Source organism: Neoarius graeffei, chromosome 18, assembly GCF_027579695.1.
Source record: "Neoarius graeffei isolate fNeoGra1 chromosome 18, fNeoGra1.pri, whole genome shotgun sequence".
Classification (NCBI taxonomy): domain Eukaryota; kingdom Metazoa; phylum Chordata; class Actinopteri; order Siluriformes; family Ariidae; genus Neoarius; species Neoarius graeffei.
In genome coordinates, this window is record NC_083586.1 from 59,569,570 (window position 1) to 59,587,064 (window position 17,495).

The 17,495-nt window shown below is 38.9% G+C and overlaps 1 protein-coding gene across 8 annotated transcripts in view; it reads right to left on the reverse strand.

Annotated features, from left to right (window-relative positions):
- The window catches only part of LOC132866365 (interferon-induced protein 44-like), an 86,229-nt gene that overhangs the window by 27,369 nt on the left and 41,365 nt on the right, over positions 1–17,495 (reverse strand). The window contains exons 10-15 of one of the 8 annotated variants that reach the window (XM_060899106.1): positions 9,895–10,087; positions 9,603–9,749; positions 9,173–9,344; positions 8,903–9,003; positions 8,713–8,802; positions 224–949 (exon numbers count right to left, since the gene is read on the reverse strand). In XM_060899106.1, coding sequence (XP_060755089.1) covers positions 830–949; positions 8,713–8,802; positions 8,903–9,003; positions 9,173–9,344; positions 9,603–9,749; positions 9,895–10,087 — 823 coding nt within the window. In that variant the 3' untranslated portion in view covers positions 224–829. Of the gene's footprint in view, positions 1–223; positions 950–2,614; positions 3,744–4,336; positions 4,775–6,673; positions 6,797–8,257; positions 8,818–8,902; positions 9,004–9,172; positions 9,345–9,602; positions 9,750–9,894; positions 10,088–17,495 lie in introns of those variants that run through there. The other 7 variants (XM_060899105.1, XM_060899111.1, XM_060899110.1 and 4 more) reach the window with 7 other exon arrangements.

The following is a 17,495-nucleotide window of genomic DNA, read 5'->3' on the forward strand; positions in this document are numbered from 1 at the left end:
AACAGGTAAAAAAACAAAATTTGTGTCAGTGTCCAAATGTATATGGACCTAACTGTAATCCTAATTCTTCACATATTACATAAAAACAGGATGAAAGTGTCCCCCAATTGTTGGATCCACATAAAGAGATTATTATACGCCTAATTAGGCAACATTTCTGGTGTTATTTGTCTAATTGATTGGAGATTAAATGCAGGCAGCTCAGAAATCACCCTGATTAATGTTTTCTTTTCCAAAGTCTTTCAATTATTATCTAAGTTAAATAACTCCACTGATTTTTTTTTTTTAATTACTATTATTTCTTATTTTTGTGGACTGTGTGCTCCATTGTGTTTCAGTGTGAGATCCCGGACACATTTGTCACCAATATTGAGAAGTTTTTCCAAACGCTGGTGCCTGTCATTAGTAGTAACTCGTATGGTTTTCTTCATTTTCATTCATTCGCTTATCAAACACCGGTGAACTCCACTGAAATTCAAAATTTGTAATCTGCCAAAAGGGGCAGCAGCCACACGGTGAGGGCAAAGTTACTGGATGATTGTGTCTGCTGTACCTGGGCTACTGTTGCTGGGTGAGAAGGAGCAGATCCTCCGTCACCTGAGAGCATTGAGATGATGATTGATTAACATGGACTCCAGCACAGCAACCTGAGCACATCTCTAAAGCTGATCAAGTTTACAAGAGGTTGCTGGAAGGTTTTGGAAAAGCAGCAGACAAAATTATGGCACAGGCCAAAAGGAGGAACCTGGGTGAGGAGATCGGACTCCGGTACCAGAGGCCAGTCAGTCAGGAATGTGAGGAGACACACAAAGGGACAGTATTTGCAACTTTATTTAATGTTCTTCCAATAAATTATGCCATCATTGCGATAAAAAAATGATCCAGGGTTCTTGTCTTTTTTTCCAATGCTCTTGCTCCCTGAGCTGTTCCACCAAAATCCAGACAGGATCTATGGCAGAGGGGAACCATCAGGGCCTTCTAGGCTTTCAGAGAAAGCTCAAACATATCAGCATTTCAAATGTTATATTTAATTTCTTTCATTCTTTAATTGCTTTCATAATTTCATTATAATTATTCTCTTCTGATTTTAATCTGGCCTCATTTTCCATCAAATTTGCTTCAGAAATGAAAGGGTTATTGTCCTGAAAACATTAAAATCGAGTTATCCATTGAGATTTTTTTGTTTGTTGTCTCTAGGCTGAGAAGAGTTTAGAGCTGCTCACTCCTTGGTTAGGACTTCATTGCCAGGACAGAAGGTCATGGTAGGAAGTGACAAATTAATTAACCAATCAGATTTTCATTTATAGAGGGAGGGACCAAATATGTATCGCCCTCAGCCTTCTGGAAGGCCAAAACTAGCTTAACCGCGAGTCGGAGACCAAGTAGCACACATAACTGAAAAACTAAGATTTCTGTCTCCAGACTCTTCTTCCATGCACATGTAGTGATGTCATAATTTCATATGAATAAAGTTCTCTTTTTTTTGTTAACTTCCCCATATCCCTCTATTGTAAAATATGTTAATTTGTTGGGTTCCGTTAATAGTTCCACTATTGTTTGTGATGGGGCATTAATTAGTGTAGCACACCTGTGGACATTATTGTGATTGGGATGTCTGGAAAGGGGTAAGTTGGCTTCGTGAATCCTGCATGGACAGTATTCATTAATACAGTACTTTTTTCCCCCAAGATATGATGTTTAATTTTTAATGTAAGAATGTTTTAATACACATCCACTGTTTGTATCAGATGAAATATGTAAATTAGGCTACATCCACACGACAACGGCAACGAGATTTTTTTTTTTTTTAAATATCGCATGCACATGGGCAACAGATCAGTAAAATATCAGGTACATATGGCAACGCAATGCTTGCTGAAAATGATGCGATACACATGCCACACCTCTACGTGCACTGTAAGACGGTCCCATCGGAGACACCAGAACAATAGAAGAAGTAGACGCATGTGCATAAACCCCTTCTTCTGTAGCATCAGCCACATAAAGTTTTGATTATTAATCAGTAGCGTAAAATAGTATATATTGTCTAAGACACTTATTTATATTTCATATTAAAACGTCTATGTAAATTAATACATAGAAAGCCTGGCCAGGCGCTGAACGTTCTTCTGCCTTCACTTTAAGAGAAATTCAGGGCGAGCATGAGCCTAGCTTCTTCCCTGTCACTGTCACACGCACATACCTTCTCACTCCTTAGCCTATGGATATAGTCCCTTTAAATCACGTGCTCGTTTTTTGAATGGAGATGCGGAAAGAGGAATGAATGGGGGTAGATGGAAGCCGGTACGCCAACATTCTGATATCCTCCAGAATTCTTTAATGGTCCGGAATAAATTGAATGCTACACATTGATGGATTACTTTGTTCTTCTACGCCCTTTTTGAGGAATGTATTGTCGGACTTAAACCAACATCTGAAGAGGTGAGATCGGTCCTTTTTTTCCCCTATTTTTGCTGGCAGGATTGACTCTGCCCTAAGGGCTATTCTCTCACTCTCTCTCTCACTTTGCACCATTACACAATAAATATTCACAGTGAAAATATTTTGTAAGCTCGTTTCATGAACCAAGTTATAGGATTTGTTGACAACTCGCATCGAGTTCGTTACACTTCTACCCGGCATGAAGCACTCACAGTCATGTGGTTGTGACGTCATCGTAAACAAATCCGTTCTACTCATCCAGACGACTTCGCAACGGCGCCGTTGGCAGATTTTTCTACTCTGGAAGCCGTTCTCAAAAGAGTTCGTTTTAGGGCACCCAAAACACCGGTGCCGTGTGGACGCCAGGCCGAAACGATAAACAATTTTATCAGATTCACCTGAATCCGTTGCCGTGTGGACAGGGCCTTAGTGTTGTAAAACTCCATGTGAAAAGTCGAGTGTTTATCCGAGTAGCCATTTGGCTGGCTGCTAACTGGTGTATTATGTTGTCGGGATGCCAGAATTCTTTCCCCGTCTCCATGTGTTGATCGCCCTGTCATTCACTGTTTGCCAGGTATGTTTGCCTGACTATGTTAAGAAAACTCTTAATATATGTCATATTTTATTAATTACTGTATCATTTATATCATTCATTGTACATTGTAAACTATGCTATACAATCAATATTAAGTGCATGACTATTATAGTCTGTTTTATCTCACAAAGTGTAATGTCACCAGCCTACTGAACAGTATGTAGCCTACAGTATGTAATTTTTATTTATTTTATTTATTTTTATCATGCTTGGGCTGTGGGGCAGCACGGTGGTGTAGTGGTTAGCGCTGTCGTCTCACAGCAAGAAGGTCCGGGTTCGAGCCCCGTGGCCGGCAAGGGCCTTTCTGTGCGGAGTTTGCATGTTCTCCCCGTGTCCGCATGGGTTTCCTCTGGGTGCTCCGGTTTCCCCCACAGTCCAAAGACATGCAGGTTAGGTTAACTGGTGACTCTAAATTGACCGTAGGTGTGAGTGTGAATGGTTGTCTGTGTGTCAGCCCTGCGATGACCTGGTGACTTGTCCAGGGTGTACCCCGCCTTTCACCCGTAGTCAGCTGGGATAGGCTCCAGCTTGCCTGCGACCCTGTAGAACAGGATAAAGCGGCTAGAGATAATGAGATGAGATGCTTGAGTTGTCTGGATGGGGGATGCTGGAATTCTTTCTCTTGTCTCCATGTCTTGACAGCTCTGTCATTCATTGTTTTCCAGAATAAATGCTGACGATCAACTCTTCACCTTGTCTGCATCATCTATTAGCCACACAGACACTTTTAGTTATTATTAGAGTAACTAACTGGTTATAGTCAATTACACACACTTGCCCCAGTATTTTTCACTCAGACTTAAGTATACATTTCCCTGTGTAATTTACTTAGTTACTTTTAAAATCAGCATCGATACCTACACACACCGGAGCGACCTGGCAGCCTGCTGCTAATCCCTTGCAAAATCCTTTACCCTGTTGCTTTTTTGCCATGTCTGGCTATGTTTTGGCTGAACTCAAGTCCCAGGTCTCATAGTAATGATTCGCCACTGTCCCCATGTCTGTGTGGGTTTCCTCTGGGTTCACTGGTTTCCTCCCCAGCCAAGATTTCCAAGTCTCAGCAAAGTTTACAGCTCAAATATGTGCACAAATATTGTAAGTATATGAGAGAACAGTGTCCTCTTAAGGTCCTATTTTTCTTTATTTGAGAAATTTATCTGTCCCTACTTTTTTTGAATGTATTTGAGGCATCAAATTCTAACTTTGTTTATATTTACAGAATACAATTAAGTTGATCAATAAAACTATGAAAAAAATTTTTTGTACCTCAGTTCAAAAGGTTCACATGAATTAACAAAATCACAGATTTTTGTTTTTATTGCATTTTGGAAAATATCCCAGCTTTCCTGGAAATGGGGTTAGTGATAAAAAAAAAAAAACTGCTGACCTTGAGATGGCTGTCCGTGTTCCATGCAAAAGCTCCCAAAAACCAGAACGGCTATCAAGATATCCGACCAAAATCATGTCCAGTCACCAATTTAATATGTAGTGGAAGTCTGAACCTTAAAATTACAACCCCGATTCCAAAAAAGTTGGGACAAAGTACAAATTGTAAATAAAAACAGAATGCAATAATTTACAAATCTCAAAAACTGATATTGTAGGGGGCATTGTGGCTCAGGTGGATAAGGCGCCATACCATAAATCCGGGGACCCGGGTCCAATTCCGACCCGAGGTCATTTCCTGATCCCTCCCCGTCTCTCTCTCTCCTGCTCATTTCCTGTCTCTACACTGTCCTATCCAATAAATGTGGAAAAAGCATAAAAAAAATCTTAAAAAAACAACTGATATTGTATAATATTGTAAAATGTGTACAAAAGAGGTTTTAAAAAGCACAGATGTTTAAAATGTGTACAAAAGAGGTTTTAAAAAGCACAGATGTTTAAAATGTGTACAAAAGAGGTTTTAAAAAAGCACAGATGTTTAAAATGTGTAAAACAAGATGTTTTTAAAAAAGCAGATGTTTAAAATGTGTAAAAAATGTTTTAAAAAAGCACAGATGTTTAAAATGTGTAAAACAAGATGTTTTAAAAAAGCACAGATGTTTAAAATGTGTAAAAAAGATGTTTTAAAAAAGCACAGATGTTTAAAATGTGTACAACAAGATGTTTTAAAGCAGATGTTTAAAATGTGTAAAAAAAAGTTTTAAAAAAGCACAGATGTTTAAAATGTGCAAAACAAGATGTTTTAAAAAAAAGCACAGATGTTTAAAATGTGTAAAAAAGATGTTTTCAAAAAGCACAGACGTTTAAAATGTGCAAAAGAAAAAAGTGTACAGCAACCATTTTTTAAAATACGAATGGAACATTAAGTATAGCAACAACAAAAATTGTAAGGGGGGGGGGCGCTGTTGTTTATTTGCTCTCTGAGGGGGGCCTGACTCTCCCACACTTTGAAAACCCCTGGAATACATTGAAAATTCTTAGACTTAGACCAGTAATTTTAAACTCTGTCCCGGTACAAGGGACCAGAGCCGGCCCGTGGCATAGGCAATATAGGCAAATGCTAAGGGCGCTGCGTCCATCCAGGGGCGCAGAAACGGGGGGAGAAAAATGATGACTTCCACTATTCTGAAAACGAGTCAGCATTATAATGTCTTAGCCTAATTTAATTGTACAGCAAAGCATGTAGTCAGGGTGCGATTTGTCAAAAAAAGCGGGGTGGGGTGGGGTGGTGGTTGTTAATCATGAAACAATAAGCGCTCAACAGTGGTTCGCCCTGTCTATAGTGTGTCTTTGGGCGCGCAAGTGCGCATCCGCGGCTATTCTCTGTTTTGGCCATGTAATAGCATAAGTGTTGTTGGCTAAAGAGTGTTTTTGCATAACGTAGATAACTGACATAGATCTGTTGCTTGTTTTGAATATGGCTGCACTTGGAGCAGTCTGTCGGTGTCGTTGAGCAGTCTGGGCTGAAGTAAAGGTCTTTTATGCACCGAACACGTTTCGCAGCGAGATATTCCAATGATGCCTGGCACGTTTTTTTTAAAATAAAACAAAGTTGCTTTGTTGATCTGTGTTCTCATTAAAATGACAGTTTAGCAGCTCATTCAAGCAACCATGTTGCGAAGAGCTTCCTGGAGGAAAATATAATAAACGCGTTGAAAACAAGAAACAATCTCAGTGCGTCAAGACTGCAGGGAAACGAAACAAGCACTCAGATGTGTTCTCTTTACAAATAGCATAAATGGCACACTTTCTCTCCTGTAAAGGAAGAAGACACAAAAGCAACTCACCGAGCGGGTGGTGACGAATTCAGTAAATAATAATAATAATAATAATAATAATAATTATTATTATTATTATTATTATTATTATCATTAATAGACCTGTTACTTTCCCAAGGCGCCCCCTCTCATCCGACCAGGCTTTACATATGCTAGACTACTACTTGGGGAGGATGGTCGTGCTTTAATGCAAGCTGAAAAAATGTCAAAACGTCCAAAATTGTCAGGAGCCCGGGGAGAAAGAAAAGGAAAGAAGAGGAGGAAAAATGCGACAAAGACAGAGGTAATGTCACACTCAGTAAAGATGATGTCGATATTATTTTTCTGTTGCAAAATATAGATGACTTTGCTGCAAGAAAGACTAGGAGGGTAAAGCTGTAGCAGGTTATGTGAGATTGAGGATGCGCTGGTGTTGTTCAAGTTCAAGTTCAACTTTTATTGTCAATTTCCTCACATGCACCAGTCATACAAAGGAGCTGAAATTACGTTTTTCACTCTCCCATACGGGGACAGAGACAGGACAGACATCAAAGTGCTGAGAAAAAAAAATAGGAAAGCAGCACAACATATCAACATATAGTAAACTAGTATTTCCCTTGTACTATATTCAATATCAACATATACACATATAGTTACATATCAACAGTTTTCCCCCTGTTCTACATTTAGTTTTTCAATAGTTGAAGTTGAAGGCAGTACCAAAAAACACCACTAGAGGTCTTTTTAATATCACAATTTTATATTTTTTAATTTTTATTTAAATCCTTGTATTTTTCATGCACACTGGTTTCTTTAATATCTTATTTTGTGCAATGCCTTATTTATATTGCATTTACGAATTACAACACTTGTTTACATTTTTTATTTTGGGAGTACTGTAAGCCATTTATATTATGTTTCATATATTCAGTTCATATTTTGTATTTGTTTCTTTAATTCAGTATTAAATATTTTGAATGTGCAATTTCTTTATTTAATGCCTTTAATTAAGTATTTTGAACGTGCAATTTTTTTGTTTAAATAAAAGAATGTTTTAAGACAAAGCTATTCCATTTCTTGTTAGTATAGATACACTATCAGCGGCTTTAACTGGTGTTGGGGAGGGGGCGCCACCTAAAATCTTGCCTAGGGTGTCAAATTGGTAAGGGCCGGGCCTGCAAGGGACCCACCCCTAGAACCGCCCCAAAACAAAATGACAGTTCTGATTTAAAAGCATTGTAAAATAACTTTTCTTTGTTTGAACACTGACTTCTGATTGGCTGCCCAGTGGCGGCTTCTCATTGGCTAAAGCACAACTTCCGCTGAATTTGAAATAAAGCAGATCTCCCACCATGCGACATCTTACGGTTTTAACTACACGATAGCGAGTCTGTATTTAACACGTTAAGTGCCTTTACATTGATACTCATCAGTGGTAAAGAAGACACCATGTGGTTACTCACAATATCTTCTACATATTTTAACTCTGTTCCTAGGCTAAATTTAATGGAGCCTAGTGTCAGAAAAAAAACCCTAAGTAGAGTATCATAAATCCAGGCTAAGTATTACAACATGCTTTCTCAATGATCTTAGGAAATATTCATTGCAAGCTAAAGCACATTCAGCAGTTTGACCTGTTGACACTTGTATCACAGAGAAACTGGAACAAAGATAACCGTGGCCACAGAAACAGAAACCTTAACACAGTTTGCAGCTTTAAACAGTAATCTCATCTCATCTCATTATCTCAAGCCGCTTTATCCTTCTACAGGGTCGCAGGCAAGCTGGAGCCTATCCCAGCTGACTACGGGCGAAAGGCGGGGTACACCCTGGACAAGTCGCCAGGTCATCACAGGGCTGACACATAGACACAGACAACCATTCACACTCACATTCACACCTACGGTCAATTTAGAGTCACCAGTTAACCTAACCTGCATGTCTTTGGACTGTGGGGGAAACCGGAGCACCCGGAGGAAACCCACGCGGACACGGGGAGAACATGCAAACTCCACACAGAAAGGCCCTCGCCGGCCCCGGGGCTCGAACCCAGGACCTTCTTGCTGTGAGGCGACAGCGCTAACCACTACACCACCGTGCCGCCTAAACAGTAATCTTGAGGGATAAAATAATCCCACATCCATGATTTTAAATTAGTAGCTGGTTAATAGTTTTGAGAAATAAACCTAATTTAATCAGAAATTAATTGTGAGTGGTTACAAATAAAAATAATAACTGCAGAAGCAGACAGGCAGGAGTGGGATTTAAAAAGAATTTCTAAATGATTTAGAAAAAACGCAAACACCTCGAGTGCACACCCCTTTAAACTCCATGTGCTGTTATATTAATTTTACCCATTTAAATCAGCAGATAGTCAGATCCTTTTCCTCATTTGTTTTGCACTTTTCTGTTCACAAAGTCGCTGGCAAAATTCACAATATTTGTCACTGCTGTCAAAATCAGAATATCCACCTCAGTGTTGTTGGTGATTTCCTCATGGTAGTTCTTTACAGGGAAGATTTGTGTCATTTGCAGACCCAGACTGATACTGCACTCCTTCATCTAGAAAGACAGACACTGAGAATAATCAGAATGAACCTGTAATAAAGCTCATGGTGTATTTCAGGGCAGTGGTTCAGCTGAATGAGGTTCTTGTACTTACCCTCTCTCTGATTTTCTTGCTCATGTAGATCGTTCTCAGGTTCTGGTTTACAAGTGAACATGCAACATCCACTTTGGACATGATGACAACTTGAGGAATCCCTGTCATGATGCATGCAGGTCATTCACAATGATTATTCCATTACAGACATTTCAGATCTTTTTTTTTATTTTCATTCTGAATCAATCATAATACATCAGAGAGTAATATATGGACAATTTTTTGGGAATGATTGATTGTAAAAATCAGGATGACAGGATGATGACTCACCTAATTCTTGTGCTTTTTTCCGAATTTCTTTCATTTTGTCCATGATTCCGTCAGATATTTGGAGAACGTTGTCTGCTGGTAGGACAAACACCAGACAGTGAATGTTGTCATTTAGATTTGGGGTTGGATTATAGTCGTTGCTTTCAGCAGTCAGTGGTGTCGAAGGATCAAACTGAAAATAAAAATATGAACTGTCATCACACTGCACTGTTGTACATTAAAGAAACTCTTTGTACACCAATTAGTATAATTAAATTTACATTAAATACACCTATTTTTTATATTTATTTATTTTTACATGTTAGCATTTGGAGTGCAAATGGAGAATTATCTGAAGGTAGTGAAATATTTCAATCTGTGGAAATAATGTTACAGTTCTGTACCATGGAGATATCATACATGTGAATAAGCTGAATGAGCTTTAACTTACTGTGTATCCTTCATGTATATGACCTTGCAGAATGTTGATGATGTCATTTACGTGGGTACCACCTAACTCTTCCAGACCCATTGTGTCACTGAACACAAATGGAAATAAAGTTCCCTCTGTGCCTTTGTTCAGCTTGTAGACGGTGTACTGTATACAAATAGAAATTAATTCTGTGAAATGTGTGAGCAATGTCTATATTGAAATGTTAAGCTGTGCCATTTTATTTGAAATGAAACTAAAAATGGCAGTGTATTTGAGTGTTAGATATTCAAGATAGATTATATATTGTTACCTTGTGGGTGACACTCGAATCGCCAGAGAGTGAATGAGCGAGATAAGTATTGCGGCCTTGGAGAGCAGTATTAACTGAGGTGATAAAGGCAGACTTCCCAGCACCTGCTGGTCCAACAACCAAAATCCTGATATGGTCAACATGGCGGTTTGGCTGAAACTCCCTCAGTCTCTGTAACATTGGTTCTTTATCACTACAAGAGAGTCAAAAGGGGAAATTAGCTTAATAAAGTTTTTTTAAAAACATAAAAATGGAATATGGCAAAGGGACAAGTTGTATCTCTTTAACTGCACTACATTACACATGACCAGATTTCGCACAGGTCATACAAGACTTTTATTTGAAAGTCTTTTTTCTCTGAAAATACACAAACCCAGATGTCCTCAGCCTGGGTTTAGGCACAAGCAGGCCTAATTCTTGCATATTTTGCATAAAAAAATGGTGTAATGGCATAAATACAGTTTCTGCACAGATCCAGTGGTGCTTGAAAGTTTGTGAACCCTTTAGAATTTTCTATATTTCTGCATAAATATGACCTAAAACATCATCAGATTTTCACACAAGTCCTAAAACTAGATAAAGAGAACCCAGTTAAACAAATGAGACAAAATATTATACTTGGTCATTTATTTATTGAGGAAAATGATCCAATATTACATACAGTATCTGTGAGTGGCAAAAGTATGTGAACCTTTGCTTTCAGTATCTGGTATGACCCCCTTGTGCAGCAATAACTGCAACTAAATGTTTCCGGTAACTGTTGATCAGTCCTGTACACTGGCTTGGAGGAATTTTAGCCCATTCCTCCATACAGAACAGCTTCAACTCTAGGATGTTGGTGGGTTTCCTCACATGAACTGCTCACTTCAGGTTCTTCCACAACATTTCGATTGGATTAAAGTCAGGACTTTGACTTGGCCATTCCAAAACATTAAATTTATTCTTCTTTAACCATTCTTTGGTAGAACGACTTGTGTGCTTAGGGTTGTTGTCTTGCTGCATGACCCACCTTCTCTTGAGATTCAGTTCATGGACAGATGTCCTGCCATTTTCCTTTAGAATTCGCTGGCATAATTCAGAATTCATTGTTCCATCAATGACGGCAAGCCGTCCTGGCCCAGATGCAGCAAAATAGGCCCAAACCACGATACTACCACCACCATGTTTCACAGATGGGATAAGGTTCTTATGCTGGAATGCAATGTTTTCTTTTCTCCAAACATGATGCTTCTCATTTAAACCAAAAAGTTCTATTTTGGTCTCATCCGTCCACAAAATATTTTTCCAATAGCCTTCAGGCTTGTCCACATGATCTTTAGCAAACTGCAGACAAGCAGCAATGTTGTTTTTAGAGAGCAGTGGCTTTCTCCTTGCAACCCTGCCATGCACACCACTGTTGTTTGGTGTTATCCTGATGCTGGACTCATGAACATTAACATTAACCAATGTGAGAGAGGCCTTAAGTTGCTTAGAAGTTACCCTGGTCCTTTATGACCTTGCCGACTATTACACGCCTTGCTCTTGGAGTGTTCTTTGTTGGTTGACCACTCCTGGGGAGGGTAACAATGGTCTTGAATTTCCTCCATTTGTACACAATCTGTCTGACTGTGGATTGGTGGAGTCCAAACTCTTTAGAGATGGCTTTGTAACCTTTTCCAGCCTGATGAACATTAACAATACTTTTTCTGAGGTCCTCAGAAATCTCCTTTGTTCATGCCATGATACACTTCCACAAACGTGTTGTGAAGATCAGACTTTGATAGAGCCCTGTTCTTTAAATCAAACAGGGTGCCCACTCACACCTGATTGTCATCCCATTGATTGAAAACACCTGACTCTAATTTCACCTTCAAATTAACTGCTAATCCTAGAGGTTCACATACTTTTGCCACTCACAGATATGTAATATTGGATCATTTTTCTCAATAAGTAAATGATCAAGTATAATATTTTTGTCTCATTTGTTTAACTGGGTTCTCTTTATCTATTTTTAGGACTTGTGTGAAAATCTGATGATGTTTTAGGTCATATTTATGCAGAAATATAGAAAATTTTAAAGGGTTCACAAACTTTCAAGCACCACTGTACATATGAATTGTGCGGTGATGCTGCAGGAATGGGACATGTGACTGATTACATCAGCTACACAGTTTAATACAATTTGACAGCAATGTCCAAATGATATGTTATTGTCTCCACTTCCCAACATCAGATACAAGTGCCACGCACATTTGCTGAGAGCACTACAGCCAGTACTGCTAGTTGTATGTTGTTTTATTTGCAGGTTTGGGTTTGGGCATTTTGTAGCCATTAGGTTAACTAAAGTTTAATCTCCTATTCTGAACATTAGACCTGTATTTTACTGAGTGAATTTATTTCTCTCAGACATCAAGGTATTGCATGATTTGCTGCAAATGAGAGGTGAGTGTAACCATGAGTTGGCCTAGTGGTTAGTGTGTCCACCTCTCGATCAGAAGATCACGAGTTCTATTCATGGTTGGGTCATACCAAAGATCATCATAAAAATGGTACCTACTGCCATCTGGCAAGGCATGCTGCAATACAGATGCGAGTGGAGAGTCAAACTCTCGCGGTTACCAGAGGACTAGCCGCCCCCCCCACACACACACACTGTAACTTTAGCTATGTAATAGGCGAGAAGCCGAGGGAAACAGAGCTCAGCGCCGCCACATGGTGTGGGAAGGACTTTGATAACTGTGAGAGTCCAGTCTAATACTACAGTCAATCAAACAGGCAAGTGAGAGAGCAAGAAAATCTAATGTAATACAATAACAAACCAAACCAAGGAAGAAGAGAATCTAATCTAATACCAAAATAAACCAAACAGAGGAGTGAGAAAATGAAAGTATGTAATGTAATGCTGTAATAAGTCAGGGAAAAGAGAGTGCAAGAGTCCAATCTATTACAATAAACCAAACACGGATGGAAGAGAATCTATTATTATAATAAACAAATGTCACAATGTTTATTATAATAATAATAATAATACACAATTCTTTAACAATTATTTTAGTCTAAATACACGGGTGATTATTTAAAAAAAATCATAAATCGTCTCATCATCTCATTATCTGTAGCCGCTTTATCCTGTTCTACAGGGTCGCAGGCAAGCTGGAGCCTATCCCAGCTGACTACGGGCGAAAGGCGGGGTACACCCTGGACAAGTCGCCAGGTCATCACAGGGCTGACACATAGACACAGACAACCATTCACACTCACATTCACACCTACGGTCAATTTAGAGTCACCAGTTAACCTAACCTGCATGTCTTTGGACTGTGGGGGAAACCGGAGCACCCGGAGGAAACCCACGCGGACACGGGGAGAACATGCAAACTCCACACAGAAAGGCCCTCGCCGGCCCCGGGGCTCGAACCCAGGACCTTCTTGCTGTGAGGCGACAGCGCTAACCACTACACCACCGTGCCGCCATCATAAATCGTATTAAAATATAATTTATTTCAAACTTTAAAAGCAGCCTGTAAATGTAATAAAGCTGCAGTGCAGACTTGTATCACTTATCAACGCCAAGTCACATAAAATACTTTGTTTTGAAATCGATAAAATAAATCACAACTCCACCTTACCTTTGAATGGTTTTAGATCAAACTTCATAGCATCTTTATTGCTTTTAGGAACAGCATTTTCTTTCATAATTTGTAATTCTTCCTTACTTACAGTGACGATGCGATTGGTCACCATTTTTCCAAGTCGCTGGAGGTGATTATCAAGAAATAGTGCGAATTTCTTAACCAATCAGCACACGCAATTTCCTATATATATTTATACTAAAATCCAATCTTATAATAAGTCACAGCATGGAAGAGTTAGAAAGTTCAATATCATTCTCTAATCACCAAACAAAGGAGTTAGATTCCAATCAATATACAACCCCAATTCCATAAATTTGGGACACTGTGTAAAACATAAATAAAAAAACAGAATATGAAAATTTGCAAATCATGGAAACCCTATATTTCATTGAAAATAGTACAAAGACAACATATCAAATGTTGAAACTGAGAAATTTTGTTTTTTGAGAAACATATGCTTTGATGTCAGAAACACGTTTCAGAAAAGTTGGGACAGGGGCATGTTTACCACTGTGTTACATCATCTCTACTTTTAACAACACTCTGTAAACGCTTGGGAACTGAGAAGACCAACTGCTGTAGTTTTGAAAGAGAAATGTTGTTCCATTTTTGCCTGCTATACAACAATTTCAGTTGCTCAACAGTTCGGGTCTTCTTTGTTGTATTTTGCGCTTCATAATGCACCAAATGTTTAAAATGGGAGACATTTCAGGCAGGCAAGTTTAGCACCTGGACTCTTTTACTATGGAGCCATGCAGTTTGAATACGTGCAGAAGGCGGTTTGGCATTGTCTTGCTGAAAGAAGGAAGACCTTCCCTGAAAAAGATTTAGTCTGGATGGCAGCATATTGCTCTGAAACGTGTATATATCATTCAGCATTAATGATGCCTTCCCAGATGTACAAGCTGCCCATGTCATGTGCACGAATGCCCCCTCATACCATCACATATGCTGGCTTTTGAACTGTGCACTGATAACAAGCCGGATGGGCCCTCTCCTCTTTAGCCTGGAGGATGTGGTGTTCATGATTTCTAAAAAGAATTTCTACTTTTGATTCATCAGACCTTGGGACAATTTTCCACTTTGTTTCAGTCCATCGTAAAAGAGCTCGGGCCCAGAGAAGGTGGCAGTGTTTCTGGATATTGTTTATATCTGGTTTTAACTTGCATTTGTGGATACAGTAATGAAGTGTTTTCACAGAGGATGGTTTTCTGAAGTGTTCCTGAGCCCATACATGATTTCCACTACAGACACGTGTCTGCTTTTAATTCAAGGCAAGGCAAGGCAAGGCAAGTTTATTTATATAGCACATTTCATACACAATGGCAGTTCAATGTGCTTCACAGAAGTAAAAACAAAAACAGTAAACAATAGAGAAATAAAATTACATAAAATAATTTTATCTTTATTCTAAAATAATTAATTAAAAGAATTAAAAGAAAATAATAAGAATTAAAGAATAGTAGAAATAAAATATTAAAATGCCAAAAAGAAAAAGAAAAAGGAGAAAAAGAAAGAAAGAAAGAAAGAAAGAAAGAAAGAAAAAGAAAGAAGAAAAAAAACAAACTAGCAGAATAAAATAGAATAAAGTTAAAGTAAATTTAAAACATGCAGAGAAAGTAAAGATTATAAAAAATGTAAAAAAAATATTAATTATTTAACAGAAAGCATCTGAAAACAGCTTGGTCTTTAACCTAGATTTGAAGCTGCCAACAGCAGGAGCATTTTTAATGTCCTCTGGCAGTTGGTTCCATAGCTGCACTGCATAGTAGCTAAAAGCTGCTTCACCACACTTTGTTTTAACAACTGGTTTTAATAGTAAATTTTTCTGTTGCGATCTGGTAGATCTGATTGGGTTAGGCCGCTGCAACATATCAGAGAGGTAATTGGGCCCTGTACCATTTAGAGATTTGTACACCAGCAGCAATACTTTAAAGTCAATTCTGTAGCTTACTGGAAGCCAGTGAAGGGACCTTAGAATTGGAGTAATGTGCTCTGTTCTTTTTGTTCGTGTGAGAACCCTAGCCGCTGCATTTTGAACCAGCTGAAGTCGGTTGATGGTCTTTTTTGGCAGGCCTGTGAAAAGGCCATTGCAGTAATCAACCCTACTAGAGATGAAGGCATGTATTAGTTTTTCCAGATCATGTTTTGACACAAGTCCTCTTAGTTTAGAAATGTTTTTTAGGCGATAAAATGCCGTTTTAGTGATTGCTTTCATGTGACTGTCAAAGTTTAGCTCGCTGTCAATGAAAACACCAAGATTTTTAACCATTTCTTTAGTTTTAATCCCTTTTGTGTCAAGAATAGTGGTAATCCTGAGTCTTTCATCTTTTTTTCCAAATAGAATTATTTCTGTTTTATCTGTGTTCAGCTGAAGAAAATTTTGTGACATCCAGCTATTGATTTGATCGATACACTGGTAGAGACATTCAAGGGGGGCATAATCATTTGGTGATAGAGCAAAATAAATTTGGGTATCATCTGCATAGCAGTGATACAAAATTGAATTTTTATTGATAATTTGCCCAAGTGGGAGCATATAAAGGTTGAAAAGTAATGGTCCAAGAATCGACCCCTGGGGGACACCACAGGTCAAGGGCATTGACGTTGAGGAACAATTTCCCAGGGTAACAAAGAAGCTTCTATCTTTTAAGTATGATTTTAACCAATTGATAACTTTACCAGTCAATCCAACCCAGTGTTCAAGTCGATATAGCAGTATGTTGTGATCAACAGTATCAAAAGCTGCACTGAGGTCCAGTAATACCAGGACCGATGTTTTGCCTGCATCAGTATTAAGACGTATGTCATTTATAACTTTAATCAGCGCTGTTTCAGTGCTATGATTGGCACGAAATCCTGACTGAAAATTATCAAAACGGCTGTTTGATATCAAGAAGGCAGTTAATTGATTGAAGACAATTTTTTCCAGGATTTTCCTGATGAATGGTAGATTTGATATTGACCTGTAATTATTTAACACTGAAGGATCCAGATTATTTTTTTTTCAGTGTCACCTGAGGGCCTGAAGATCACAGGCATCCAATGTCAGTTTTTAGCTTTGTCTCTGGCATACAGAGATTTCTCCAGATTCTCTGAATCTTTGAATGAAATTATGGACCATAGATGACGTGATCCCAAAATTCTTTGCAATTTTACATTGAGGGACATTATTCTTAAATTGTTGCATTGTTTGCCTATGCAGTCTTTCACAGAGCGATGAACCCCTCCCCATCTTTACTTCTGAGAGACTTCGCCTCTGCGGGATGCTCTTTTTATAGACAATCATGCGACTGACCTGTTGGCAATTAACCAAATGAGGTGTGGGGTTTTTTTAGCATTACACAATTTTTTCAGTCTTTTGTTGCCCCATTCCAACTTTTCTGAAATGTGTTGCTGACATCAAATTCAAAATGAACATATATTTTTCAAAAAACAATAAAATTTCTATGTTTCAACATTTGATTTGCTGTCTTTGTACTATTTTCAATGAAATATAGGGTTTCCAAGATTTGCAAATTGCCATATTCTGTTTTTTTTTAATTTATGTTTTACACAGGGCGGCACGGTGGTGCAGTGGTTAGCGCTGTCGCCTCACAGCAAGAAGGTCCGGGTTCGAGCCCCGTGGCCGGTGAGGGCCTTTCTGTGCGGAGTTTGCATGTTCTCCCCGTGTCCACGTGGGTTTCCTCGGGGTGCTCCGGTTTCCCCCACAGTCCAAAGACATGCAGGTTAGGTTAACTGGTGACTCTAAATTGCCCATAGGTGTGAATGTGAGTGTGAATGGTTGTCTGTGTCTATGTGTCAGCCTTGTGATGACCTGGCGACTTGTCCAGGGTGTACCCCGCCTTTCGCCCGTTGTCAGCTGGGATAGGCTCCAGCTTGCCTGCAACCCTGTAGAAGGATAAAGCGGCTAGAGAGAGATGAGACTTATAATAAATCAATCTGGGAAATAAAAGAATGCAAGCATGATTTCTGCCCAAGCTTGTC